This window comes from Pectinophora gossypiella, chromosome 11 (assembly GCF_024362695.1).
Source record: "Pectinophora gossypiella chromosome 11, ilPecGoss1.1, whole genome shotgun sequence".
Classification (NCBI taxonomy): Eukaryota; Metazoa; Arthropoda; class Insecta; order Lepidoptera; family Gelechiidae; genus Pectinophora; species Pectinophora gossypiella.
Genome location: NC_065414.1, coordinates 5,161,544 through 5,189,499, shown reverse-complemented (window position 1 = coordinate 5,189,499; position 27,956 = coordinate 5,161,544). Strand labels below are relative to the sequence as shown.

Genomic DNA, 27,956 nt, shown 5'->3' with positions numbered 1-27,956 from the left:
TTACTATTATCTGCGATTTAGGTTTGGTTTTCATCTGACAGACATATTATAAGACATACTAATGTGTCATAAAAATCTGCGTGGATGTCGGTCTTCTAATTGTGATATTCTATTTTGTTTAAACTCTATTTTCACGCCTTTATAATTATACAAGTCTACCACTTGATAAACAGATTTACACGAAACTACAATAACATTAAGTTATAACCCGGGCGAATTAAGTAGACACAACGCCGTAAGCAACCCCTTGACGCAACGTGTTGTTAATTCGCATAGGTTATGTATACTTACACGCTGTTTGAACCACGTTTGAACTTATGATTTAATCCAGCTCATCTTACGTCCGTTAAGCCGCGTGGATCTTCCATTCATCGCTCAATTTATCCATCAAGCTAGCACATCGGCTTGGTTTCCAGATACATTAAGCCAGCTCGACGAACCGACTTAAGCGTAGTATTACTGCGAACTGCACTATCTCCGCGGCGCAGCGTGCATCCAAGATTCAAGCCAGGCTAGGCTCCAGGACGGAGTTAGGCCTCGTTTCGGGACCATAAACAAAATTAAAATTTTAAATAGGTAAGTACTAAACAGAACTGTACAACAGAACTAGTGGGAGTAATTACCATAAATAGGGTCCTGACGACCTGAGAATATGCGAGCAGATTGCGTGGACAGGGAAATAAGTGTCAAAGGTGTGAGGTCTACTCAGATGACGACTGGTAAGTAGAGACGAACGGAACCCCACCACCTAGAGTTAGACTGCCCTTAGCAGTAGGGTGAAACTCTCTTGTATAACTTTCTAAATGGTGAAAAAAATCTACAATCTTTTAAAACATGTTTTATCCACTGCAAACTTGCGATACCAATAGCTTTCCCGACGTCATAGAATAAGGAATCATACTAGGTATAGAACGGCAACTCTCCGCTCCTCACCAGCGTCTGAGATAGGTTTAAACCACTCCCCTCGAACATAGTTTAGACTTGAATCGTATGGCGCGGCGTCGGACGTCACACACAGATGCGCGTGAACGATAATCACAATGTGTAGTGTCTGTGTAAAACGAGGTTGTTTGTATGAAGTGTCCGGGGTGTGCCGACATCTTGTGAGTGATTGAGTTTTTCGCACATAAGTAATAATATCGCCATCGACATTATATAACAAGGATTTTGACGATGTGCTGGTGATCCAAGCTCACGGTTAGTCCTCGCAACCCAAGCCGTGCCTGGCTTAAACCGCTCTATCAAGGAACGCCAACACGCCGAGTACACAGATACCTAGAATTAGAAAGCTTACCAAGTTTCCCATTTAGCGAAAAGTCACGTATTCTATACACACGGTACCCGTGCTTCAATCTTCTTATATTATTTAAAGTAAGAGAGAAATAAATAAATTGTAAATAGGTAGGTAGGTATTTATGTAAATTATTCGATAAATCTTAAATCCGTTGAAAACGTAAGCAACGAGGGTCGCCGGACTGTCACCAAAATCTCGTGGGATCGTATCGTAACCGAAACTAGTTCCATTACGCATACAATCCAAGGGCCTCCAGGGAATTTTCTTACTTCCATTAATTAAACAAGAAAACAGATCGGCTAGATAAGAACGATAAATCTAAATGATGAATAGGTGAGCTCACTTGTCGGATCGGAATTGTAAATTGGATATTTGTGTCGACTTGCGGCTTCGGATCGCGAGACAGACAAAATATGCGCTCGACCGGAATACTATGGAAGATACGGACCCTGATTGTTGATTACGCCAACCTGTTCGACTTGGGTGCGATGGAAAGGTAATTTTTCTCATCAAAGAAAAATCAATCTTAATCTATCTTTTCTGTGATTTTGCCTGACTAGTTTTTGTTTTAGTGGTGTACGTATAAAGTATTGTACGTACCTACGACGCGATTCCGGTCAAGATGGTGGTGATTTTTCCAAGGTAATCTACTGCATATTAAGTGACTTCAAAAACAGATTAAGTACCTATTGATAATTAAGTACAATAGATCCACTGCCTGCAGAAAACAATGACACGCTAATAAGGTACCTTTTTCTATCGTGTGGGTTGTGAGGTGAATTACCAACCTCATCAACCCTGGTGTCAAGGTTATTATTGAGCCGCCAAAGGCCCCAGACATGGCTCATGTAAGGACTACTTACTTACATCAGTAAGTAGTAACCGAGACCAACGGTTTATGAAGCACGGATCATCTTACTTAATGTACCTACATGCTTTAAGATTAAATTAAAAAAATATAGACAAACCACTCAGGCACACAGTCAGCTTAAACATTTTCAATAGCCCTACGAAATTATAATGTAGTTGTTAAAGATCTATATCGGATCTTTTCATAAGTAGTATTACCTAATCTGTGTTTTTACCCATACGAACGAAATCGCAATGTTGTCGCAAGCACGAGGTATAAAATCCCATTTAAGTAGGTCAGAGTTAAAATTGAAGAAAAAAATGTCCGGATAGAAGAAAAACCCGGAGAAAGGTCAGAAGTTGGTCGTTATGAGGGTCGTAGAGGAAGTTTCGCGTTTTTCTTCCCGGCTCGCGGTGTTGGCGAAGTTTCCATTTTCCATTAAATCCCATTGTCCTCGTGTCAAGCTAATTGTGCGCCGCTCTCGCTACAACGTCATTAACAGTTAATAAATTCTGGTAACTTATTAAAAAGTAATTATGAAACGAATTAGTTTTCTTTCTGGCGCAAAAGGTCCTGCAGATAAGCCGAGTTTTTAAAAAGCAAACGTTTCTAAATATAAGGCCGGACGCACTTTTCACGCGACTACAAATTTGTCGCAAATCAAAAAGTAGGTATCAAATTATTATTTTGTATTATTATGAATATTGTGTTATCTTTTATCTTGTTTTGTAATTTTATTACTTACTTACCTAAATGTAAGTTACCGAACGGTGTAATGAATTAGGTAAAGTTACTAAAGTTTTTTTAATAAATTACGTTTACTATACCTTACAGGTTTACGTTTTAACAATCTTACCTGAAGAATCTTGAATCTTATCTTATTTCCATTTAGGTATCATCTTGGAGAGCCGTGGTAGCCCAGTTGGTAGAACGCTTGCTTCTCATTTTGAGGTCGCAGGTTCGAATCCAGCACAGGCCTAAACCAATGATTATCGAATTTGTTTTCGAGTTCACGTTTCGATCATAAATGATTATCACGTGCACAAGGAAGGTATGTGACCTAACCTGTATTGGGCTGGTTTTCCTTCGCGGGTTGTAAGGTCAGAAAGGCAGTCGCTTCTGTAAAAAACCGAACCTGTCAAATCTTCAGGTTAGGTAAGCGGACCCTGTGAATAACGGGATAATGCTAGAGAGATGATGATGATGACCTGAAGATGATACCTACAGTATATATAGTACGTTATTGTGAGTTCTAACCAGTAATGTGCTGGCATAAGTTAGGCGCAAAACTTATGTAAAAAAAACTTTATTACCTATCCTTTAGGCAGATAACACCAGAATACGTGAAAGAATAATTTGAAAAAGAAAAGCAGACATTGGCCCCGATTCCTGCAGACAACGCCTAATTTTATTTTAAGTTATATCCGTCATTTTCATATCCGTCGAAAAGGAAAGGGACGGATGATTCACAGCTCTTAATTTTAGGAAGAATGAGTAAATGAATGAATAACCCGGGCGAATCAAAAGGTACGTCGCTGGTATGCAATGCGTTTGACGTGCTGTCTACTTAACTGTGTCGGGTTATTGACCGATGTAAAATTTTTAGACGGTTGGTTTAGATTTGTGCTTAAAATTGACGTGTGTTCCATAAATTTTATGCTTGTCGATTACCCGTCCCTTTCCTTTACGGCGGATAAGAAAATGACAGATATAACTTAAAATAAAATTAGATGGTATTTACAGGAATTAGCACCAGTATCCTCACTATTAAAGAGTTTTAACAACGGGAACATTCGACTTTGGGAACATTCCGAGAATAGCACATGACTGGTTGTGAATTTGTGGTCCAATACCTATGGAAAACGCTTTGACAGGATATATGGGATTACATAATAAATACCTACCTATTACGGCGTTTTCCGTACTCCCGAGCTGCAAACAGGTATAGTATTTAATAAATGAAACAAACCGAATCTGCTTAAAAACTTTCATTATAACTCTGAACGTCTATACAAAACCAAATTAAATCGAAATAAATGCTTCTGCAACACAATAATTACATATACTTATATCTTACGATTCAAAATTACGACAACAATTCATAAAATCCAAAATCAAATCGAATACTGCATAACATCTCAAAAATAATGCAGAACAAAAATTAATTTACAAAAATAGTTTAAATGATTCTATGAAATGGCAAAATCATAGAATTCGATAATTTTATTCACATTTACCTATTTAAAACAGCGATATGTCCATTGAACATCCTGTGTAGATGAGTTTAGGAATTCGAGTAATAATAATTTAAATTAAGAAGGAAATAATTTAAACTAATGCGCTCACGGTGGGCTGAAATCCAGAAAAAAAACATGATGTCTGGGCAAAAACTATTATAACGGGTTTTTTCATAAGCTGATGCCTATCCGTAACGGTTGATGTAAATAGACTTCAAAATGAGTACAAACAAAGTCATTCAAAATGTATTGAGTAGGAATAAAGCACCATCGAGGCACCCACAACAAAAATACACAATTTAAAACCTTAACAGAACGTAGTAGCGAGTTGGTACAATGTAGAAACAACTTAAAGTTATTGAGGTAAAGTCCCCTTCAGAACGTCCATCACATTTTAACCACAACAATTCACAAAAGTGGAAATTGAAAATATTTTGTGCTCATTTATTAACTTTATACATTGGTCGCTTAGACTAGACCATGTCTTTACTAAACACTTATAAATTACATGGTGTTTATAGATATCGAGTGTGGACTGCGCATCCTTGCTAAAGCCACATCCACATTACAAGCGGAAAAATTGATAACCTCCTTTTTTTGAAGCCGGTTAAACTGACTAAAGGTCTTAAGCCATACTTACACGACTCTGCCTCCAACAACGCCCAAACTAAAACCGAGTTCTGGCGGTCAACTACCGAGCAATTGATATAATTCGATAACTGATGGTAGCAAGCTAGCTGACACCGAGTTATCTGGTAATTTATATAGTCAATATAAACTAAACCTATCACAAGACCACGAAGAAGGGCTTCAAGCCCTTATTTGAATGATATTTTATTAAGCTGCGGCGCGAGGCGCGATTCGAGAATATATAAAACAAACATTCATATACATATACCATTCTTCAGTAGCGAGGTTCCAAACTGAAATGTCCATGCGTAGTCCACAATCCACACCCAAATTATTATTTGTGCAAAATTTTCACAAATGCCTATCTACATGTTCTAAATGCCATCGCAGGTTTATGGCACATCGCGAGAAATCTATTGTACTATTTAACTTAAGTAATTCTTCGAAAATCGTTGTTTTAATAATATTTGACGTAATTCGGTACTGAGTACCTTTTCTTAGCACCTGTAGGTATATGCGAACCCTACTTTAAGTACTACATTAATTGCCCAGCTTATTTCAAGTACCACAACTTTCGATCAACAATACCAATTCAATAGCGACCATCGAACTAAAATACTGCAAAAAAGAATTGTCAAGGACAGTGGAACATAGAACCCCTTTTTACGAATTCGGTTTAAAATATAGCACCGTTTATTACTTCCAAATTCAAAATTTAAAAGCAAGAACGATCTACGAATATCTATAACCGATTTAATAATAATCTTATTAACCAAAGATAAAGTACAGTTAGTATAAGAAATTAAATAACACCTCATTTGTCAGTAGGGTGTGTCTGTTACCTCACTGTTGGTACTGTTGATCGATGATCACAACGCAAAGACCTAACTATCCAGACAATAGAGCACCTCCTGATTTAAGTTATATCTGTCATTTTCTTTTCCGACGAAAAGGTAATGGATGGATAATTTATTTATTTTAATTAACAACTACTCATTTCAAAATGAAGGAGTGAATAAAACAATAACCCGGACGAATCAAATATGCATCTCGTTGGTATGCAATCCGTTTGACGTGTGCTGTCAACTTATACGGCAACGTTAACATTTTGAAAGGATTTTATAGGTTCTGCTCAAAATTGACAAGAGTTAAATTTTTTAGGCTGTCAATTACCCGTCCCTTTCCTTGTCAGCGGATAAGAAAATGACAGTCAACTTAAATAAATTTAAGAGTTTTCTGGAATCAGTACAATTGTCTAGACTTTTAGTGGTATTTCTATTAGAAATATTCAGTACCTAACAAAATAAATTTTGACTTATTCTCCACAGAAAATGAAGTCAAAACGACAGATCATTAATTTAAAATTGATAATTGAATACAACCATAAGTTCATTGGTAGCAACTGCTGTAACTATACTATTTATCATTTATTTTTTACCGACTGTGGCGGAACCTAACTAGTTGACCATCTAGTTCCGCCCATAACCAACAGATGGTGCGCAAAGTATCGAATACAGTCCTGAAACGCGCAAGCGATGTTTGCACACCGCGACGCATATATACAACTTCCAACATAACACCGTTGGATCGTCGAACCCTAATCAGTAATCACAATACCAACTTGTGCCTAGAGGGGTACGGCTAAGGAAGGCTTGTTAATTTCATACCTACTTGAATAGCAAATCAACTTTGCTTTGAACATACCTAGTATTTTATAAGACTATCAACGCTATATGGCGTAATAGGGGTAATAGACTAAATCAAATATAATATAACATCACGCCCCTGTACCGCCGAAGGGGTAGGCACAGGTCTATAGTATGTACAATACATGGGTGTATTGTTCTTCTTCACCAGTTATGTTAAAAAATGTCTTAAGTTAAAAATAACTACGAAATACTCGTAAGTTAGCTGTTTACTCACTCTTCCTTAATGCATAGGCATTTACTAGATAAATTGTTTTAAAATATTTAAGCTATTATTAAGAATTGCGTGTTAGTATTTCATTAAAAAAAAATACAGTAAAAAGTAGCTAATTTAACTATTAGTCACACCCCTATTGCGACCTTCACTGGCATTTCATTGATTTTATCATGGTATAACAAAAACAGGTATGGTCAAAAGTAACAGCTAACATTTCAAGGTTAGCCCAGCTAACGTCATCACATTCTGCGTTGCCATTTCGTAAAAAAATACCCACAACTATTTTTAACTTTCAGTAAATGTGACAAGTAATAGTAATTAAATACATTAGTCAGTAATTCGCTTAATTTTCAACAATAAAATTTACGTACTTGAAATGTTTGAGATATCAATTTAATAGTAACATAGTGGTAACACTTACGTCATCAAACGGCTAGCAATGACGGCTTTTAGTAGGATTTAGCATACCTGGTTTTGTTATACCATGGATTTTATAAAGTATACAAATTAAATACAGTACCCAAATTGCGCTCCCAAACGCTACTCCGTGTAAATCTCATAAGTATAACTGAACAAATACAGTCATGAGCAATATAATGTACCCACTTTAGGACTCTGTCGCACTAACATATTTGACATTTAGTGAGACTTACAGTTCAATTTGTCAAAAAAGTTAATGTGACATGGTACCAAAGTGTATACATATTAATACTCGTGGACCGTACTTCATAACTTTAATACATATTTACAATTCACTAGATTATTTATCAAAAGACCAATATCGATATTCAAAACCCGTTTCATTTAAAAAACTTGGTACAAAAACACTTGTGGGCACTACGATTCTTTCGACCACTGATCGTGTAGTGACTTTAGGTGTTCAAACGCCCTGTTGGTTATGTTTAGGGTTGGCACAATTTCCAACAACCCGTTTTCCCCCACAAGACTTAACCCGGCCAACCCTAGGTACGTATGCATGGGATCGGTGCAGGTATCCGGCCATTTTGAAAAGCCGCCGACGACAACGTCCTGCGTTTCGTACACGTACCTTCTGTTATTGGCAAAGTTGGTCATGTGTAGTGTGTCTAAGATTTTTAGGGATGCGCCTACCCAGAAGCTGTAACAAGTGTCGACTGGTTTGTTCGGTCTGCCTTGGAAGCCGTCGACTTGGCGGAAGAGGAGCCATCGCTTCAGGCCTTCCACTTGGGTTTCAGATAGCTTGTCCAATTGGTTGGTGAGCGCGAGCGTGGCGAGGGCGCAGAATGTGGTTCCACCATGAGATTCTAGTTCTGGACATTGCGCTATACCGTAGTCGTAACCCTGTAACAAAATAGGTTCCACGTGAATATTATACTCTGCTGAACTAGGAGTAATGTAGGTGATAGTAGTGTTTCTTTCGTTTTTTCTTTTTTTTTTGCGGAATGACTGTACTTCTAATAGGCTAGCTAACCGGTCTTGTTATCTGCTTCGATCGGTTGCCGTGCGGTCGCTGTTGTAAACAATACGTAAGTAAAGTTTTTGGAAACATTATAGTTTGTGTATGCCTCCGCTGTTAATATATATTATTATACCGTTTCGGTCTTTTTTGTTTTTAATAATATTTTTTCTATTTATTTTTTATATGTTATTGCACTAAGTAATTGTAAGCGGATTATAGCGCCGACAAACCCGTGAGGGGTTTAGCGGTGTTATTTTATTGTTTTGTTAATTTTTCGTTGTATTCAGTAATAATAAAAAAAAGGTTTTTCGTAGCATACAAACACTCCATACAAAAATCGTTCTCGCCGTGTGCCGGAAGTGCGAGTGAGACAGAGAGTCCTCGCGCGCTCCCTTACTCCCTTAACAGCTTATGATCATTTAGACTAAAGTGAAAGCCAGTGGAGGGGATGTAAATCCAGCTTGGCACCGCTTAGAATTGGTTGACATCGCATGATTTTACGATGAATATATTTTTTTGTATCATACCCAGCCGTTACCACGGCTACCGCCCAGTTAGAGTGACGCTTGGCTTGACTTTCACTGTAAGGTCGCAGGTTCGAATCCAGCACGGGCTATATCTATGATTTTCGAAATCGTTTTTCCCCATTCATGTTTAGATCATAAATGATCATCATGTGCTCAGCGGTGAAGGAAAACATCGTGAGGAAACCACTTACCCGAGAAATGCGTTTCGGGGAAATGTCACCTCGCCTGTATTGGGTCTGGTTTTCCATTCGCGGATTGGAAGGTCAGACAGGCAATCGCTTCTGTAAAATCCGGACCTGTCAAATTTTCAGGTTAGGTAAGCGGACCCTGTGAAAACGGGATAACTAGGGAGACGATGATGGTGAGTTTGGATAATGATTTGATGTTTATTTTTATTTTCAACTTACGATCGACTTGATGATGTAGTCGGTGGCCTTCGTGACGTCGAAACCGGACCAGTCGTCGAGGATGTAGCTGATGCAGGCCGCGCAGTACACGAAGCGCATGTCCGACTCGCACCCCGACAGCGTGGCCGCGAAGTTGCCCTCTTCTGTTTGAAGAGCTTTCACACCTTGAAAGATGAATAACGACTATCAGTATCAATTATTTTTTAAAAATCTGTGTTCCTCGCAAACGTTACAGGTTTATTTTTTTTCATAGGTTCTTCTTCTTCTATCGTGTGAGTTATGAGGTGGTGTACCAACCTCATCAACCCTGGTGTCAGGGTTACTATAGAGCCGCCAAAAGCCCCTGACATGGCTCATGTAACGACTACCTACTTACCTTACCTTAGTAACTGGGACCAACGACTTAACGTGCTTTCCGAAGCACGGATCATCTTACTTTCAGACAATCTGGTGACCAGCCAGTAATGGCCTAACCAAACTAGGGACCACAAAGTAATTTTTGTGATATGTCTCCACCGGGAATCGAGCCCGGGACCTCCGGATCGTGAGCCTAACGCTCAACCACTGGACCACCGATGTCGTTTATTTTCATAGGTTAACAATTATACACGATATGTTAACAATGGGCGTGCGATATTTCCACATAAGTACACATTATGCACGTATTATAATATCCATATACACGTATTATCTACATAATTTAGGTTGTCGCACAACAAGATAGCATCACGCCTGTGGGCACAGGTGTATACAGGGTGTTAAGGGTGCAGGGTAATTTTTTATCCGCCGAAATTTATGGAAAACACGCCAATTTTATGCAGAAATTTAAAAAACCCTCCCATAAGTCCCAAAATGTTATATTGGCCAATAACGCGACAGAATTAAGTTGACAGCACATGTCAAACGGGTTACATATCAGCGAGATATTATATAGAGATATTCTATTCGCCTGGGTTATTCATTCATTCACTCATTCATTCTAAAATTAAAAGCCTTCCCTTTCCTTTTCGGCGGATAAGAAAATGACAGGTATAACTTAAATTAAAATTAGGTGGTGTGTCCTGGAATCAACATCAATATTTTAGTATTTTTACAGCATGTTATTACAAGATGCAATAAGTTACTAATGCGATATTAAATTATGTTATGTTATCTCACCTTCTGTTTTGTTATGGATGTGAAATGTGGACGCTAACTCAGAAAGACAGAGAGAGACTCGAGGCCTTTGAAATATGGTGTTGGAGGAGGATGGAAAGAATAAGTTGGACTGAAAGAGTTGCTAATGAGGAAGTGCTAGTAAGAGGGAAAAGAGGCAAATATTGAGAGTTATTGAGGACAGAAAAGGCAAGATGATTGAACACTTAATAAGACACGACGAATTTATTAAAAACATCATAGAAGGGAAGCAACAAGAAATGATAGGAAGGGGAAGACCAAGAAGAGCTTAGATAAGGCGAACGTCGTGTCTTATACGGAAGTGAAGGAATTGGTCTTTGACAGACAAGAATAGAGAATGCTGCACCGACAAGAGCGTGGCTCTTAAATTATTGATGATCTCACCTTCAATCAGCGCTCTCCTGTTGAGCCTGGACAGGTCGTCGCCCAGCGCCAGCAGTATACACAGCCCAGTGTAAGTCATAGCCAGGTGGCCACACCGGTAGTGGCTATTGGCGTCGTCCAGTTCTATGTTTATCGTTGAAGACCCTTGGAAGCCGCACATTGACATGTCTCCTGCTGTAATTGGGAAATGCGTTTTTTTTTTATTTAACATAAACAGCCTATATACGTCCCACTGCTAGGCATAGGCCTCCCCTCAATCAACCGGAGGGGATATGGAGCATACTCCAACACGCTGCTCCACTGCGAGTTGGTGAAGGTGTTTTTACGGCTAATAGGCGGGACCAACAGCTTAACGTGCCCTCCGAAGCACGGAATCATCTTACTTTTTCAAAAAATCAGGTGATTCAAGCCTGAAACGTCCTTACCAAACAAAGAACAGTCTCACAAAGTGATTTCGACCATGTCCCCATCGGGAATCGAACCCGGACCTCCAGATCGTGAGCCTGACGCTCTAACCACTAAACTACGGAGGCTGTTATTGTTAGTGTATGTTGTTTTATTTATTAGAATAGAATAGAAATCATTTATTTTACATATAAGTAGGTATAGGTACACAGTAGAAGTGAACATAATTATGAAACCTTAGGTATTTCTAAAACGGGACGTCAGCTCAGCAGTATATTGTGACACTCCGACATTGAGAAGTCATGTCCAAAATATTTTTTTTCCTATCTGATAATGTCCAATGGGTTCAGAAATTAGAATAGATGATATGTGTCGCCATCCCGTTGACATTTTTTAATTTTTTTTTTTTGTTTATGTACTATTTTTTTTTTAATTTGTTAAGGCGCGACATTAAAAATGGTGTGTAATGTTGTTCACGTGTTCCCTCATTTAGGTAACAGCCACAACCTGAATATTTTTTCTTCCCTGTACTGATCCAACCACTATGATTGGATACAGAGGGCGCAAGACCGCCAGCAGGCTCTGCATGGAAACCGCACCGCACGCGGCGCGTATTATATCTAGAGTTTCGATGAATAGACGCAGCGAATGCTATCCACGTGGATAGACGTCAAAATCCGCGATATAGGTAATTGGCGCCGCGGCGTAGTTGCCGTGCCGCAAGGGCTGAAGTAGAGAAGAGAAAAAAAAAGTTTATTGCAGTATCTTTTGGTACATAGTTTATACTGGGTTTGGAGCCAACTTTGAAGCATAGATATGCTTGTTTTAGGTGACTCCGTTCTTCCATAACAATTTTCGTAATTGTACCTTACACTAATTGACAAAAGAACTTAAAAAATGAAAAAAAAATGAAAAAAGAAAAAATTAGGCATTGTGTGCGTGTGTGCGTGCGTGTGTGCGTGCGTGTGTGCGTGCGTGTGTGCGTGCGTGCATGCGTGCGTGGGTGCGTGCGTGCGTGCGTGCGATCGTGTGTGTGTGTGTGCGTGTGAAGAAGAGAAGAGGAGGCCTTCAACCACAGCCACAATGATGATGACAATGATAATTCTTATCAAAAACCTATGAAGTTTTGGCATACGTGCGACATGAAGCGAGCGCAAATCAAACAACGCAATCCTTCGCAAATATCATACAACTTTACGACCACGCACTACCTATTTTTCTTATCAATTATTTTACAAAATACATTATATTACATTGTCCAACTTTTTTAAAGTTTAAACAAGGTGTATTTACAAAGTAATAAACAATGAAAAGGTACACATAATACTAGTTAACGTAGGTAGGTAAATAACAGTAGCAGTTAGAATAAATATGCCTGCCTACTAATTGACAGAGATTTAACACAATTTACACAGACAATAACACAAAAGTGAGTGACGCAACTACGTATTTCTGTAATAAAGTAATAGGGAACTAGAATCGAAGTACCTACCTACATTAAGAGGCTGTTTAATAGTATAGGTACCAACTTGGCAGTTAGTTCATGATCTGTTACTATCTTCTATCTTATGAGTTGTGAGGTGTTGGTGGATTACCAACCTCATCAGCCCTGGTGTCAAGGTTATTATTGAGCTTACGTGGCTCATGTAACGACGACTTACTTACATCAGTATTAGTAACCGGGACCAACGGCTTAGCATGCCTTCCGAAGCACAGATCATCTTTCTTTTGTACAACCACGTAATCAGCCTGTGATGTCCTAACCAAACTAGGGATCACAAAGTTATTTTTATGGTATGGTATGGACATACCATCGGGATACGAATCCGGGACCTCCCCAAGGCTCAACCACTGTGTGTGAGGGTATGTGTGTGAGGATACCCACCAACAACGTCCCAACAACCAACTACACACACATACGTGTGAGGGTATGTGTGTATGTGAGTGTGTGTGTGTGTTTGAGGGTGTGTATATGTGTAAGGGTAGATGCGTGCGCGTATGTCAGTCTGTCTGTTAGTCAAGAAGACCAAACGCGTCAAGGCATTGATATGTTAATATAGAGGAGGTAACTGTCAAGTTGAAATGGACATTGACTACTTATTTATATTATGCGATTACAAATTTATTTGCATTTGGTAAACTATTCCCCACCTATGTCGATGTATCGAAACAATTGTTTTTCAACGGCAAAGTCAGAACTGCTACTCCGGATCTCTGGGTATGCGAATCTGACGCGCACTTCACCGGCTTTTTATATAATGTTGTATTACCACAAACACCAACCAGCTTGTATGTACACCACACCCAAATATTTATTTAGTACATCAAACCAGTATTTGTGTACCTCCTCAGGTGAGACTAAGGTCAAGTCAACCCATTCCAAAACATAAAAAAGCAACAAATATACAAAAAAATAAGTTTGGGAATGACCTTTCGAGGACTTTTAGATTAGAATGGACACCACAATAGAAATAAATTAAGCAGTATAACAATACAGGTAGGTTTACAAATCTAGCAATTAAAAGTATAAGTATTAATTCTATTAATCCTGCTTTAACGCCAATTGTCTTTGGTGTAGGTCAAGAAATTACCATTTTAGGTCAGACCTAATCATTTTAGAAAAAGAAATTTTCTAAGATTATTAAATGCTCTAAATTCTACTAGAGCAGTGTCCATTCTCCAGTAAGGGCCCGTTCACACTAGCGATTTGTCTGACGATTTTTCAGCGATTTCATGGCGAAGCGAGGTCGCGGCGTACTCGCGGCGACATCGCGGCGTGCACGCGGCGACGTCGCCACGATTTATCCATCGCCACGATATCGCTGTGTGCACGCAGCGAGAACGTTGCAATTTCGTCGTGATTATTTTTAGTAGCAAACTACCCACATTTCGCTACCGTTCTGCAGTCTTTTATTTACATATTAATTCATTTCGAAAATAACATTACACACATTATTTGTGTGCACAAAATAGTCACTTTCAGCTGAACGGTTACTCCATGCGGAATCCTCCGAAATTTACGATGTTTCTGTTTTTGTTTTCGTGTTCGATTTAATCGTCTTCTAAGTAAGACAGCTAGAAATATTTCCTCGTCCGAGTCCATTTTGTGAATGAAGAAAGCCCGTAGAGCCATCTTTTATTTTTGATAAGTACAATGCAAGAAAGAAATAGGCCTAGTTTTATAAAACAAGTACTGAATTTGGTCAGGTAATTTTTGTAAATTTTCTTAAAGTAAAATAAAGACTTGTTCTTCAATCACATAACATTAGCTCAGCTTAGACTATATCCCAGTAGTCAAGAGTATGTACATCCATCGCAAGATGAACTAATCCACACCTCACTGAGCTTTCTGTTAGTTCAAGTTTGTATCTGCCAGATTTCTTTTTCCTGGCTATATCTGCAATCAGTATCTTTTTTTTCTGTTTACTATGAGCAGATTTGGTATAAGTTAAGTGTCAGGTAGAGTGTGTCCTCCAGCGAGGACAGCTACTCATAATTAGCTAATCTATGACCACTCATCCTTCTGAATCTGCCAGATTAAAAATAATCGTATAATCTTATGAGCATACTATACGGGACAAAGTATAATGTTTTGATATTCTATGATCTTCTATTTCAACAACAAACCTATTTAGTTTAGTACTAGAGCTCTTGTCCGTATAAATACTTAGACACCTGTACGTATTATCTTGTCTTACTCACGTTATTACATTACATTATGCAGTGATAAGTTAATAAGCAAGTAAATTCAACAATCTTAACGGTTTCAACCGCTTTGACATGTTTGGTAGTAGCACTCAGACTGTCAAATCGAATCTCCTTAATGAACCAGACTTGATTTCTTAGCATACCTAGCTTGCTTGACTAATATTTTTTTTTCCTAACATTTGTGGTAGCTTGTTAATTGGCATTTAATTAGTTATAGGATTTATTACTTTGTAAATATGGCCATAAACTCCCATACTAAAATAATGCAATTTGCCATATTTTTTCATGTAAAGAAACAAGTGAAAGTGGCTGGTGTCCTCAGATGTCTTATGGTTCTTTAAGTCCTAAGTTTATGATGTATGAAAGCAAAACAACTAAAAATACATTATTTACTAAAAAAATATTTTCTGCTTGCTTGATATAGAAATAATTATTTTTATGTGTAAATTTATTTTGGACACTTATAAAAGTAACAGCTGGTAGGTGGTAGGTCATAAAAGTCATAACATAATAGAAAACTTACTGTCTTTATTAGGTTGAACTTGCAGCCTGTAAATCCATTCTATTATCCTGGATCTCATATCTAGGGGAACTGATGATATTGACCCAAGTACATCCAGACCAGACACGGCAAAATATGCTATTGTTACTCTGAAAAAATTAGAAAGTACTTTGTATGACTACTGTGACCCTATCACCTTCTGGCATTCTAGTAATTCTCTTATCTAAATAACAACAAGGATTTTCCTCACTAGGTACTTGTGAGTAACAAACGAATGACCAAGTTTAATAAAAATAAAAAGTGTAACAAGTCTCGGAAGTTGTTAAAAACAGCCTCAACGTAAACATACTACCACTCACCTTGTAGTATCGTGAGACGACAGAGATGAAGGTAAAACGTTCAAAAATCTCATAAAATACTTGACATGCTGCCTGTGAGCAAGTTCTTGATTCTCTTTACTATTCATTTTGTAATTTAAAGCGGCTTACGGCAAAACAGAGGTTAAAGAAATACCAGTACTTATTGAACTATGTTTCTCTGTGTAAAACTCACTAAAAAACAGTCAGTATATTTCTGTGTAAACGTAATATGCACGGAAGATTTTTTTAATTCATTTTAGCACACGAAAATTTTGAGACAAATGTATTTTTTGCAAGAAATTCAAGCAAGAAATGAATCAATTCATGAATAAAGTGACACTTTGACGTGACATACCAGTGACAGTGACAGTTGACAGTAAGCCATGGACAAGATATAGAGATGTAAAAATGAAAATATAAAATAACTAGTAAGTACATATTGCATGTTGCAAGTATTTCATTTAAAAAAGTACTATCTCAGTTTTTTATGCATGCGGCTAATTAGAACTAATGAGAAAATGTAATACAAAATAAACCCCTACAATTTATTCGAATATAAAATAAAATGATATGAATGAACAATAATGAATGTAATTAAAAGAAATTTAAAACTAGTTCCATTCTACTTCATTGCTGCAATATGTACTTAACTTTTCATTATCTTGAACATTACAGTACACGGTTAACAATGTCTATAGTATAATATCAAATAATATGATACGTACTAGTTTCTGATAACAGCTAAGAAAAGTACACAAATATCTCTAGACTCAAACTCTACCTAGTCTCTGGTTCTTTTTCATGGCTGACGTTCAAAGGAGCAAATCGCAGTCATGAAGGTTCTTGTTTAATTTTTACTATTTTTCTAAATAATTGTGCTAAAATACTGTTCGTAGACAATTATTCATATATTAAAGTAATACACCACAGGGAGCTCTAATCCATAAGTGTTGTGATTTCTTGGAAAAAGTTAGATAAAATGGTCCTTGTTGTGGAGTGAAACTTTCATGCCGCGAATATTTTTATTGCCGTGTGTAATAAGTGACGAGTAAATGCGAAGAATTCCAAATCGTTTAAGGACGTTACTGATTTACTGAACTGTACATATATGTTTGTTTAAAAACATGATGTGTGTAAGTATAACCTCCAATTTGTTTGTAGTTGAACGTCTCGTTCCCGGCGACGGGATGCCAGAAGTTATTCGAGGTGGTGGATGAGCACAAGCTCCGCATCTTCTACGAGAAGCGGATGGGTGCGGAGGTCGAAGCCGACCAGCTAGGAGACGAATGGAAGGGGTACGTCCTCCGCGTCGCCGGTGGCAACGACAAGCAAGGTTTCCCCATGAAGCAAGGTGTTCTGACCAATAGTAAGTGTTCGTCACTCCATAGCTGATAAAAAAAAAACTTATTTTCTTAGAAATTCACTTTTCCTTTGTTTTTTATTGTTTATAAATCACCTTCCACCTAACCTATAAATTAATAATGGTTATTTCCTGTACTTTGAAGTCTTGTCTCTTCCGAAATGGTCTCTGTAAATATTGTTTACAATATTTTATTAATCTATAAAACGTGCACAAAAAATGTTTCTGAATGTAGGTTATGTAGTTATTAAAATGTATTACACATGTATTAAATGTTTAAATAAAATTACAGGCCGTGTGCGTCTGCTCATGTCAAAGGGCCACTCATGCTACAGACCCCGCCGTGACGGTGAAAGGAAGCGTAAGTCAGTCCGTGGGTGCATCGTTGATGCTAACCTGTCTGTACTGGCCCTCGTCATTGTCCGCAAAGGTGCACAGGTAAGATTTATATGTTTTTAATAGTAACTGAGGTGGATCGTTTTTGGTTATTGTGTAAAATTGATGAAATTCATGACTAAGTACATTCCCAATTGGGCTAGAGGTAAATCCGTTGCAAGATTTAACTGACCACCCATCCATTAATGTAATTCAAAAATCAACTTTGAATTGCAGAATAATGCTCTTTACCACCTTGATTAGTATGAACCCAAATATGGGATCTGACCCATATTTGGGAATGACCCAAAATGATCCACTGTAAACTTAGGTAAAATGTACAAACCCTGTTCTTACTGTTTCTCAGATCTTCACATCTGTTGAATTATATGCGGCAGGGAATAGCAACTGTTGCTTTTGGTTATTGTCTTTGTTAGCCTCGTGCCACAGAGACACTTCTAAAAGCTTCTAACAACTAAAATGAATAAATATTATGATTCTAAGAAAATATTGCATACCTAATCCTCAAAATTAATACTTTACTTAGAAATACTTAGAATTCTTATCTAGCTTATGAATAAGTTGATTGTACTGTTAAATGAAGGACCTTTTCATCCTTTCACAGTTCTCTATTCAGCACAAACTATGTCCAATCTCTCCGATACAAATCAATAATGACAATAACTTCCTTATGATTATTTTCCCTATTTAATAGTTAAATAATAAATGAGATAAAGAGGTGTTTTTTGTGAGTGTAGAATAAATTACTCCAAGAAAACTTCATGTGTGCAAAATACCAGCATGCCTACATTAAGACAAGAATGCCACATGAATTTGGTTTGAATAAAAAACATAAATGTTAATTTTTTTTTCCAATGATTTACAGGAAATCCCTGGCCTGACCGACGGCAACGTTCCCCGCCGTCTAGGTCCCAAGCGTGCGTCCAAAATCCGCAAGCTGTTCAATCTGTCTAAGGAGGATGATGTCCGTCGCTACGTAGTCAAACGCCTCCTGCCCGCTAAGGAAGGCAAGGAGAATGCCAAGCCCAGATATAAGGTGAGATCCACAACATTTTAAATATAATCATAGAATAAGGAATAATACTACATATAGAACTTCCAACTCTCTTTGTTAATTTGTCAATTGTCCCTGATTAAATATTGTTTGCTGGGTCTACCATCCTTGCAATCAGCAGCATCAGGGCATAGCAATGTCGGCGCCGAGCAGAAGATTCAGACACCATGTCTGTCTACTTTTACAGTGTGCTGTACATTTATTCTTGCCTTTTAATTTTGGGAGCATAATCTCTGTAGACTAGTTAAAGCTGCTAATATTTTAGTATTCTTATAAGCAATGTGTGATTGCCACATGTGTTGAATGTTTTGGCTTATTTGTAAAACTAGTCTATCAAAGTAACTTTAAAAAACTTATTATTTTAAGCCAAAGAAGTAAAAAATACAAAAAAAAAGTTTTGTTTGTAACAGTAGCCCCACTATTTTCTAAACACCATATTTTATTTCTTCACCAGGCCCCCAAGATCCAGAGGCTAGTGACGCCTGTGGTCCTGCAGCGTAGACGCCACCGCCTGGCGCTCAAGAAGAAGCGCATGCAGAAACGCAAGGCCTCCGAAGCCGAATACGCTAAGCTGCTCGCCCAGAGGAAGAAGGAGTCCAAGGTAAATTAGTTTACTAATTTAGTAAGATAATGGTGCCGATTCAAAACTTACACCCGTTTTCTAAGACGTAAAGTCAAACCTTCCTCGACTCAATCGTATTGTAAGACGTCGCCTCGACCTTATCTCGAGTTTACTCCAGTCAGGTTGAATGGAGGCATGTGACGTCATTATTATCGTATTTTTTGGCAGTATGATATTATGCTCGACACCAGTGAGTGAAATACCAAAATGCTAAGCTGAAGGGGAGTTGAGTGGATGAAATTTTGTTATGCAGATAAGTTTGTTATGACTGACAGGTGTAATAGTACCATTCTTCACATAGAGCTAGTTATAGAACTGACACTAAATTCACCGAATGAAGATATCATGAGGGATATGGAGCAAACACCCATATTTTGCTATGGAATTAACTATTAGCCTAGAAGCATGGAAGCTATTATATTAATAATAAGTAATCCTCTCTGCCACAATCTAGAAGTATCTTTGTTCCCCTTGTTCACTCAGCATATTACAGTAGAAATAACAGTGGATACCATATAACCATAAATTAATTGTGGTAATTTGTATTCAGCTGTAAGAATAAGGTGCTGTGTCTTACCCCTTGGTTTATTGTTGGTATGAACCAAGGTATTAAATCAGCGACATTGTTATTTTTAATTTTACTAGTTTCTAAGCAATTTACTGTTATTGTATTAAACTAAATATGATGAAACTTTGACCAACAGGTCCGCCGACAAGAAGAGATCAAACGTAGGCGTTCAGCGTCGATGCGCGACTCAAAGAGTTCCAACCAGAGTGCGCCTCAAAAGTGATGAGACTCAAATAAAAAACGTTAAAAATTAAACATTCTTTTGATTTTTATTACCCTTTCATACATAACCTGTAAATTTTAGTAAGTGTTAATTGCATTACACAAACATTACATGTTACAATACTGTAATGTTAATGAATGAATACATTACAACATATATAATTAAAGACCAGGAGAAATGAAGAGGATAGATTTACGACTATTCGTTTGCTGTAAGTACTGCCAAATTTATTAGTAGTTGATGTTTAGAATGTTACTGTAATTATAGTAGAATATAGCGCCCACAGCTCGGGGCGTTTAAATAGAAGGCTAAATCGGACAGTTCTTATCTGCGTGGGTATTCTTACGGCTATTGGTCGAAGCCCTCAGTATATAACTGACGCGGCGCGGATCCCGAGCTGCCGGCACTGTATTATGTATATGATTTGAGTGGACAGAGGGAATATTTGCACTAATACACATTGTATTCGCGTTTACAGTTCGTCCGTGTCCCAATTTGGTCGATGCGATGACCATTGAATACACCTCCATTGAGGGAGCAGGAATGACAAGCACTCACTGCCTAAACGATAAGGTATGTATCTACAATGGTAACCGTGTATGTGATGTGGTTCTTTCTTTATTAGGATCACGAGGAAAAAAAGAGTTCGGTCTTTATGCCCTAATGGAAAGAGGTAAAGACAAATATAGACGTGCAGCCTAATAATTAGTTCGAAAATTAGCTATCTCTTTCTTGCTCTAATCGCCAGTGAAGGATGGCACTATTTTTAGAGGGGTAGTTTTGTCTACCAATTGTAGTTACAATTATTTTTCGACTAAAATACCTTTCAATAAAACAACGAAATAATAAATAGATCAATTTAATATAAATACCCAACTATCCAAAATATAAATATTTAATAAATATGTTTATTACTAATAATTTATAAATAATTACAAAACTCTACATACATGCATTGGTGCTTCTTTTAAAATTTTAATACATAGGTAAGTAGGTACCTAACATTAAAAGACGCACTGAAACGATCAATTACACCACAATTTACTTGAAGAGTCAACATAGACCGTAATTTTTTAAATAGATTTCTTGTTATTCATTTTATTTATGTTTGCTTGGGGTTTTAAGCAGCCCGAGGCCAACATACCGAGCCATCACACGCAGGTAAGAAGGATTTAACTTCTTCCTTTTCTCTAAAAGGGACTTTAATAGTTTTTCTGATGTCTCATCAAATGGTCTTTGATAGTCGGACGCCTGCAAAAATAATAAAATAAATGTAACAAAAACACGTCATACTTAGATTGTTACAAATTAGCTAAAGTATGTCTAGGAAACCTATTTAGACGGCACATAACGTCTTAACACGTTATCAAATAACAAAAAAAACTCCAGAAAAACTCATTACTTTAAATAGGTGTCAAAGAACAATCTCACCACACAAATCACATTAGACAACTGTTGATACACAAAACAATAAAGGAGAATAAATAAAAATATGTGTCTTACAGTAGTTTTAGCAATCCAACACAGTTCTTCCAAAAGATTGTCCTGGTTCACTTCTGACGCTGGTATGTAAGATATTCCTTCGTACTGCACAGAAAAAAAGAAAAAATACACCACCCAAAAATACACTTCAGAACCAAAATTGTTTAAAAGTCTGCTTTCGGTCCACATAGGTAGTTGTTCATAATTATAGTGTTTTATTGCAAACATTTACCTGAGTAAGTTTAACGTTTTCTCTTTCTATCACTTCAATCTCCATATCGAGTTCAGTAGCGCGAGTAATTCTATTCACTGCGATACCCTGAAGCAGGACCGGACGGAAACGCACTAAGTTAGATGTTTCTTTCTTATTCGTCAGCAGTAGAACTAAGAGCGCTTGACGTGGTGTGATATCCTTTATCCAATTCTTCATCTGAAATATTCAGTTAATTTATTAATCTACTGTTTTTAATTTTATCCGTGAAAATACAATTAACCTTCTTAAAACCTCACCTCTCCGATACATGACAAAATTTTGTGGCCCGGGCATCCATCAAACACACTAGATAAACTCTTCGCGGAACCAAGCGCTTGGAAGAAATCATCCAAATTCACTATTTTACTCAAAGACGTACATGTACGCTCTCCAGACAGACTGGTAGTAGACTTGCACTTCTTATAAAGTTTCACATACCCTCTCTTACGAGGCTTTTCTTGGCTCTTCTTTAATGATTTATGAGAGCGAGAATTTTGTAAGCAATCAATGCTCTTGATTGGCAATGCATCATTCCGAGTAATCTTTACTCCATTTTCCAAGCAATTTTTCTTCGAAAAACGACTATAGATCGAATCTATTTCTAATTTTGAAACTGTAACGGTCACTGTTTTCTCAGTACCCTGTGTGTCTCCTATAATCATATTAACAGTGAGATTGTTGTTGTCGTATGACAAATGCATCGGATGAACGTAAGAGAAGTACGGCATACTGAAATGTATGTTAAACTTGCAATAGTCCCACATATTTTGAAGCAAACTGGTGAAGTCTCCGAGCCTAGTACTCCAGCTATTATGTCCCTTATACGTTTCGAGAGAAGTGCACGAGGACGTTTGTGCTAACTGCTGATTACTTGATTCGATTTCTTCACATTCTATTGTTCTTAATTGAATCGGGTTCATTACACAGCACATTACAGCTTTCGTGCATAATTGTGGCAAAATTTCATATTCGGAAGTAAGTTTGATTTTTCTAATTATTTCGTCTCTGGATATAGAAATCGACTTCCTTCGAATTACGTCGATCGATAAGAATCTTCCACTCATGATTGTTGTTAACACTCGCGACTGGTACAATGTTAAACGTGAAGGACATATAGCAACCCATGAATTGGTCGAATCTGCCTTTTTAAGTGAACTCTTGTTACTTACCGGGGCGACGCAATAATTGCCCGATGAACACATGTACTGGTTCGGTGGATAGTACATTCTCTGATTATTAACGATTTCCATATTTAGAGCAATATCATCTACACATGAATCGCTATCATTGCCCGGGCAAAGACTTATCAAAGGCCCTATGGAGTCACACTCGCTTATTTCAGAAATAGTCACATGAGAATCAGTGAACGATGTCTGAATAGTCAAACTGGAATCTGAGTCCATTATACTACGCATCACTTTCGGTATAACACTGCATAGTTCGGCAGGTAAAACGGCATTCAGAATTGTGGTATTGCACTTAAATATCTTTGTAAGACTGTCGGTCGTAGACAAAGGTACACAAGAAGACGACGTTGATGGCTTCACATCTACCGTAAGGTTGCTTGATTTGTCTGGCACTGCTACATCAAATTGTACCATAACGTTTGTCAGGCAATGTTTCACAGCTATTTGATTAATATTCAATGTTTTAATTTCAAATTCTGGTAGGGTATCGTCAAAACCAGGTATGGAAATCAAAGGATCGAATCCGTTTGCTACCAATTCTTTAAAGTCGGTCTGACAATCATTTTTCTCTGGTTCTTTTCTGTTCTTGTCATTCAAACTCGTTAATGTCTGCACCGCAACATCATAGAAATCTGAATAAAAAAGCGTCATATTATTTATAAAACTTATTTAAACTGCTTCAAATTGGTAATGACGTAGATTACTTACCGACACAGGTACTAGCGTCTAGTTTATTTGCAAGTTTTGCAACATTACTGTTTATGACAGCATTGTTAACGCCCTCAATCAAGGTACGTTTTCCTTCATAGCTGTAATAGGCTCCGCTCTTTATTTTTCTCATCACGTTATCAATGAAGTCGCTAGCCCATTTAGCTCTTGCCCAGGGGTGCCTTGGTCCCATAAGGTTATGACTTGATTTGATATCATTAATGCCTTTAGTCAGTGTTAAAAGTATATTTTCAGGTCTTTGAGGTAAAACTTTGGAATCTACATTAACATTTACCGTTGTCATTATGTTGTTTTCTGCATTCACAGCGATTCTTGGTGAATTATTATTTTCATTACTAATTTGCTCTTCGACATTGATGGGTTCAGTACACTGCTCCATATCATGCACTGAAGGTTTTTTATAAAGCAATTTTAACATTTTGTCTTTAAATTGCCTCATTGGTTTTGTCTTTCTAGGTGTTGTTATCGGTGTTACATTTTCATCAGGTCGTTTGGAATCGACTTTCTTTTTGGTTAATGTATCGCAGTATGTTACTTTTTTATCTTTAAGTTTTACCATAGCTACATCATTATTAACTTTTCTTAGATTGCTGGCAACAACTGGCATGGATCGCTTTGCTTGCTGTCCATTGTTTGAATACATTCTATCTTTTTGTTGCTCATTGCTTGTCTTTGTCCAATCAACCATGAACGGCCAAATATGTTCATCTAAACCATTGAATTGTGGAATCTCACCTGACACTTCTATAGATGAACTAAGCTCGTCTCTTCCTAATATCATCAATGGGAACTTAATTTGAGCAATTCTCCTCTTTATCTCAGCTGCTGTCATTTTTGGCATCGTAGCGGCACTCGGCATTGTCGTAACAAGACGTGGTTTCCTCTTTTGTAGGTCACCTCTTTTCTGAAAGGCGTTTGTGTCCTGGTTAAAAACCATTCGAGTTATTCCCTTCGAACTCCGTTCAGGAGATGAATCTTCTTGATGACTCACGTCTTTTTCTGTAATTAGATAAGAAAGAAAATCATCTGTGTTCCCTACACAACGCATACAATAAAATTAATACTTACTGGCCGAATTGTTAGCCCCAACGCCCCCAATATTAGTTAAAATTATTTGTTCAATTCTGGCAGGATGTATGAACTTATTCTTTCCATTGGAACTGGATAGGTTATCACTTTCAGATCTGAAATAATTGCTGGAATCGATTGACTCTCTGACAGTACTTGTACTTTCGGGAATCGGCTCATGTACAGCATGTGAAGTTTTATTGCCATTGTCAAATCTGTTTCTGCACATTGACTGAAACCTTTGCATTGGTTTCATACCACTCCTTGTCTTACTTTGATTTTTATCGTTCGCAATAACCACGTTCTTTGGCTTGTGGGTAACCTTAGCAAGGTTTTGGTTTTTAACCGCAGGTTTATCGCCGACTGTTGTATGCTTTTGCACTTCATTCTTATTAATAACCGTTACCCGATCATTACTGGTAGACTGTGAAACACTGTGATTGCTTTTAATTTTGAAATTCGCGACGTAAGATATTTCTTCTGTGCGTCGAGTTTCTATAAGTCTGCAAAAGGTTGGTTATGTTACATTGAATCAAACTAAAAATCTTTACAAATTATTAACGAAGATAAAAAAGTTTGAGCCGACGACACACTACGAAAACAAAATAGGTATAGTAAAATTCTCCACTTTTCTTTTTATGATTTGCGTTACCTAGTGGAGTATATTTGACACTCACCGTCTGCCTTTCCGGATATTACAGCGCCGGCTGAAGGCTTTTTTCCTTTTAGGCATCACAATATTCTCATCTGAAAGCCGCGCCGGTCCAGTAAACTGGAACTTGTTAATATTTCTAAGCACTGTCCAAACATCTTGTGCGGTAATCGAACGATTATCTTTATCCCCGGGCCTGAGGCCTGCTTTATCCACAACGGTTCTACAATCGCCATCATAAGGTTTGCTAATCAATTCAGTGGAACTAGAATCTAAATGGATATGCTTTGCATCTCGGTCGTACACTTCGAAGCCCTTGGTTCTCACTCGCATTTTTCTATTTTGGATCGGCAATTTCTTTTTAATCGTCTTTTTATCATTTTGCTCGAAATATTCAGAGTCATTCATGTCGCTCACCGTACATGACTGTGGTAAAGGAGCGGGTACATTGGGCAGAGTCAGTACAGACTTCTTGGACTTTTGTTTCTTTTTTAAAATCTTGAACTCATCAGAGCTTGCCTTATAAATGTTAGCAGCTAAAGGAAAAGACGAAAATAGTTCGTTTTTCCTGTGCACAAATCGTTTTTCAGTGATGCGTGAAAGGAGCTGGAGTTTATCGCCATTAATATAGGGTGAATTTTTCTTCTTTCTCGGTCTAACGCGTTTTGGTGCAATTTGATCGAGGTCTAAACCAGATAGCCTGACTAAACGACCCGCAATAACGTGGGCCCCCTTGTTGCGCGGCGTATTATGTGGAACACTTCTGTCGCATATTGCAAGTGTATTTATTGCCATAGCACGACAAGGGCCAGATAATTGATGTGACAAGTTTCAGCCCTGTGATAATACATGGTAGTTAGTATGTTAAACGAGGTTCTAACTTCTACGAATAAAATGTATTATCTCAACGAAATGGGGAATAGAGCCTAAGTATTTCTTTACTCACATATATAGAATAAACAACAGTACTACGAATAGAAGGGACACTCAGTCTCGTATCGCAAAGAACAGGCGGTGGTAGGTACAATGTAAAACATTTTTGAAAGTAAGTACTTACAGGAATATTTACTATAATTTCGAAATTTCTGACCAAATGGATATGCCTACATGGAATTATACGTATTGTTAATGTAAAAAATAGAATACTTTAATATCATTGTATAGTTATATGATACTTGCTTTGTAATCTGTTATTAATTACTGACATTTCTATATTTTCAAACCTTACAATTTTAAGTTTTTAATGTATTTCACAAAATACAACGTGCCAGTTACTCTTGTTTTTGGCCTCCTTCCTTAGTAAGCCTACGTAGAGTGATCTTTTGTAGTGTATGGGTTCTGAGACCGACCTCATCTACTACTGAACCAGACTATTGAGCCGCCTAAGAGCCGACGTGACTCATGTAACGACTACGTGCTTACTAAAGTAAATAGTAGGCGATTGCTTAACGTGCTCTCCGAAGCACGGATCATCTTACTTGTGGACTATCGGGTCATCAGCGTGAAAAAGATCACAATGCGATTTTTTGTGGTTAGGTCCCCACCATCCCTCGGCCGTACGACGTTTATCTACGTAGATAGCATTCCCTGCGTTTGTTGGTCGAATGAGGTCAAAGCCCTCGATATAATTCGCGCCGCGCGTGGCGCGGTTGCCGTGTTCCCGCAGGATTCGAACCCGGAACTTTAGTATAGGGAGTTTCGGGCTTTCTCAACCACTGAACTATTATTAGTCCGTGTACCGGCTAACGCGTGTCCCAGGTCCGAATTCGATTCCTGATATTGTCGAAATCATTTTGTGAGACTTTTCTTTGTTGATACAAGACCTTGCTGGCCAAATCATCTGTTCGACCGAAAAATAAAGAAAGAAAGAAACATTTATTAATAGATGAAAAGTAGATGAAACATTTATTAGTAAAAGTAGATGACTTTTTGAAGGGCTTCTTTCCGTACCTACAACGATGTTAATTCGTTAGTCTGTTTGTTACTCAAAAATCTATGTAAGTATTGTGTATTTCTTCTATAAATTCTATAATATGTACTTAGTAACATACTTATTATTATACATCAATGTCTATAATGATGTCATGCAGTGTACATTCTGGATTCAAGATAATAAAATATAAAAATATAGGGGAATTTGTGGGGGAACTCATGGTACTTATACCCTAGCTTATACCTTAAGGAACTAGCTTAACGCGATCTCACACGGAGGGATTCTAATTTCCTTGGACCTTAAATTACTAACCGGTGTCCTTTGTGTTACCGCGACCACACATTTCAATAGGTATTCGCGCATGACGCTACGGGGCTTATCTTCAACTTTATGATTGAGTGGTAACCGGTTTTAAAAAAAGGAAGTTGCAAGATAAGAAAGTAGGTATTACCCGTCTCAATGTTACATTCGTCTAAGAAGTAGAAAAGCATCTGTGCATTTATTATTGGACGTCTATTATAATTAAAATATAATAAAAATATATCGTCTCTCGAATCACTCGGCATTATGGACATGTTTACCCTTACAG

The 27,956-nt window shown here is 37.6% G+C and overlaps 3 protein-coding genes across 3 annotated transcripts; 1 reads left to right on the top strand and 2 right to left on the bottom strand.

The window, feature by feature from the left end:
* Positions 1 to 4,117: 4,117 nt before the first annotated feature.
* LOC126370982 (geranylgeranyl transferase type-1 subunit beta) lies at positions 4,118 to 16,208 on the bottom strand. Its single transcript, XM_050016166.1, has 5 exons — positions 15,841 to 16,208; positions 15,503 to 15,630; positions 10,867 to 11,040; positions 9,307 to 9,470; positions 4,118 to 8,254 (listed from the first exon to the last, which is right to left on the bottom strand). Exons 1-5 carry the CDS (start codon positions 15,945 to 15,947, stop codon positions 7,772 to 7,774), a joined length of 1,056 nt encoding a protein of 351 aa, XP_049872123.1. The 5' UTR covers positions 15,948 to 16,208; the 3' UTR covers positions 4,118 to 7,771.
* Positions 16,209 to 16,585: 377 nt separating this feature from the next.
* On the top strand, positions 16,586 to 20,095 carry LOC126370995 (40S ribosomal protein S6). The gene is made up of 6 exons (XM_050016192.1): positions 16,586 to 16,679; positions 17,002 to 17,206; positions 17,493 to 17,638; positions 18,462 to 18,632; positions 19,105 to 19,251; positions 19,977 to 20,095. Exons 1-6 carry the CDS (start codon positions 16,674 to 16,676, stop codon positions 20,061 to 20,063), a joined length of 762 nt encoding a protein of 253 aa, XP_049872149.1. The 5' UTR covers positions 16,586 to 16,673; the 3' UTR covers positions 20,064 to 20,095.
* A 752-nt stretch (positions 20,096 to 20,847) lies between these two features.
* On the bottom strand, positions 20,848 to 27,878 carry LOC126370945 (uncharacterized). Its single transcript, XM_050016083.1, has 7 exons — positions 25,460 to 27,878; positions 24,783 to 25,285; positions 23,694 to 24,713; positions 22,056 to 23,617; positions 21,778 to 21,975; positions 21,567 to 21,650; positions 20,848 to 21,314 (listed from the first exon to the last, which is right to left on the bottom strand). Exons 1-7 carry the CDS (start codon positions 26,227 to 26,229, stop codon positions 21,162 to 21,164), a joined length of 4,290 nt encoding a protein of 1,429 aa, XP_049872040.1. The 5' UTR covers positions 26,230 to 27,878; the 3' UTR covers positions 20,848 to 21,161.
* Positions 27,879 to 27,956: the final 78 nt, after the last annotated feature.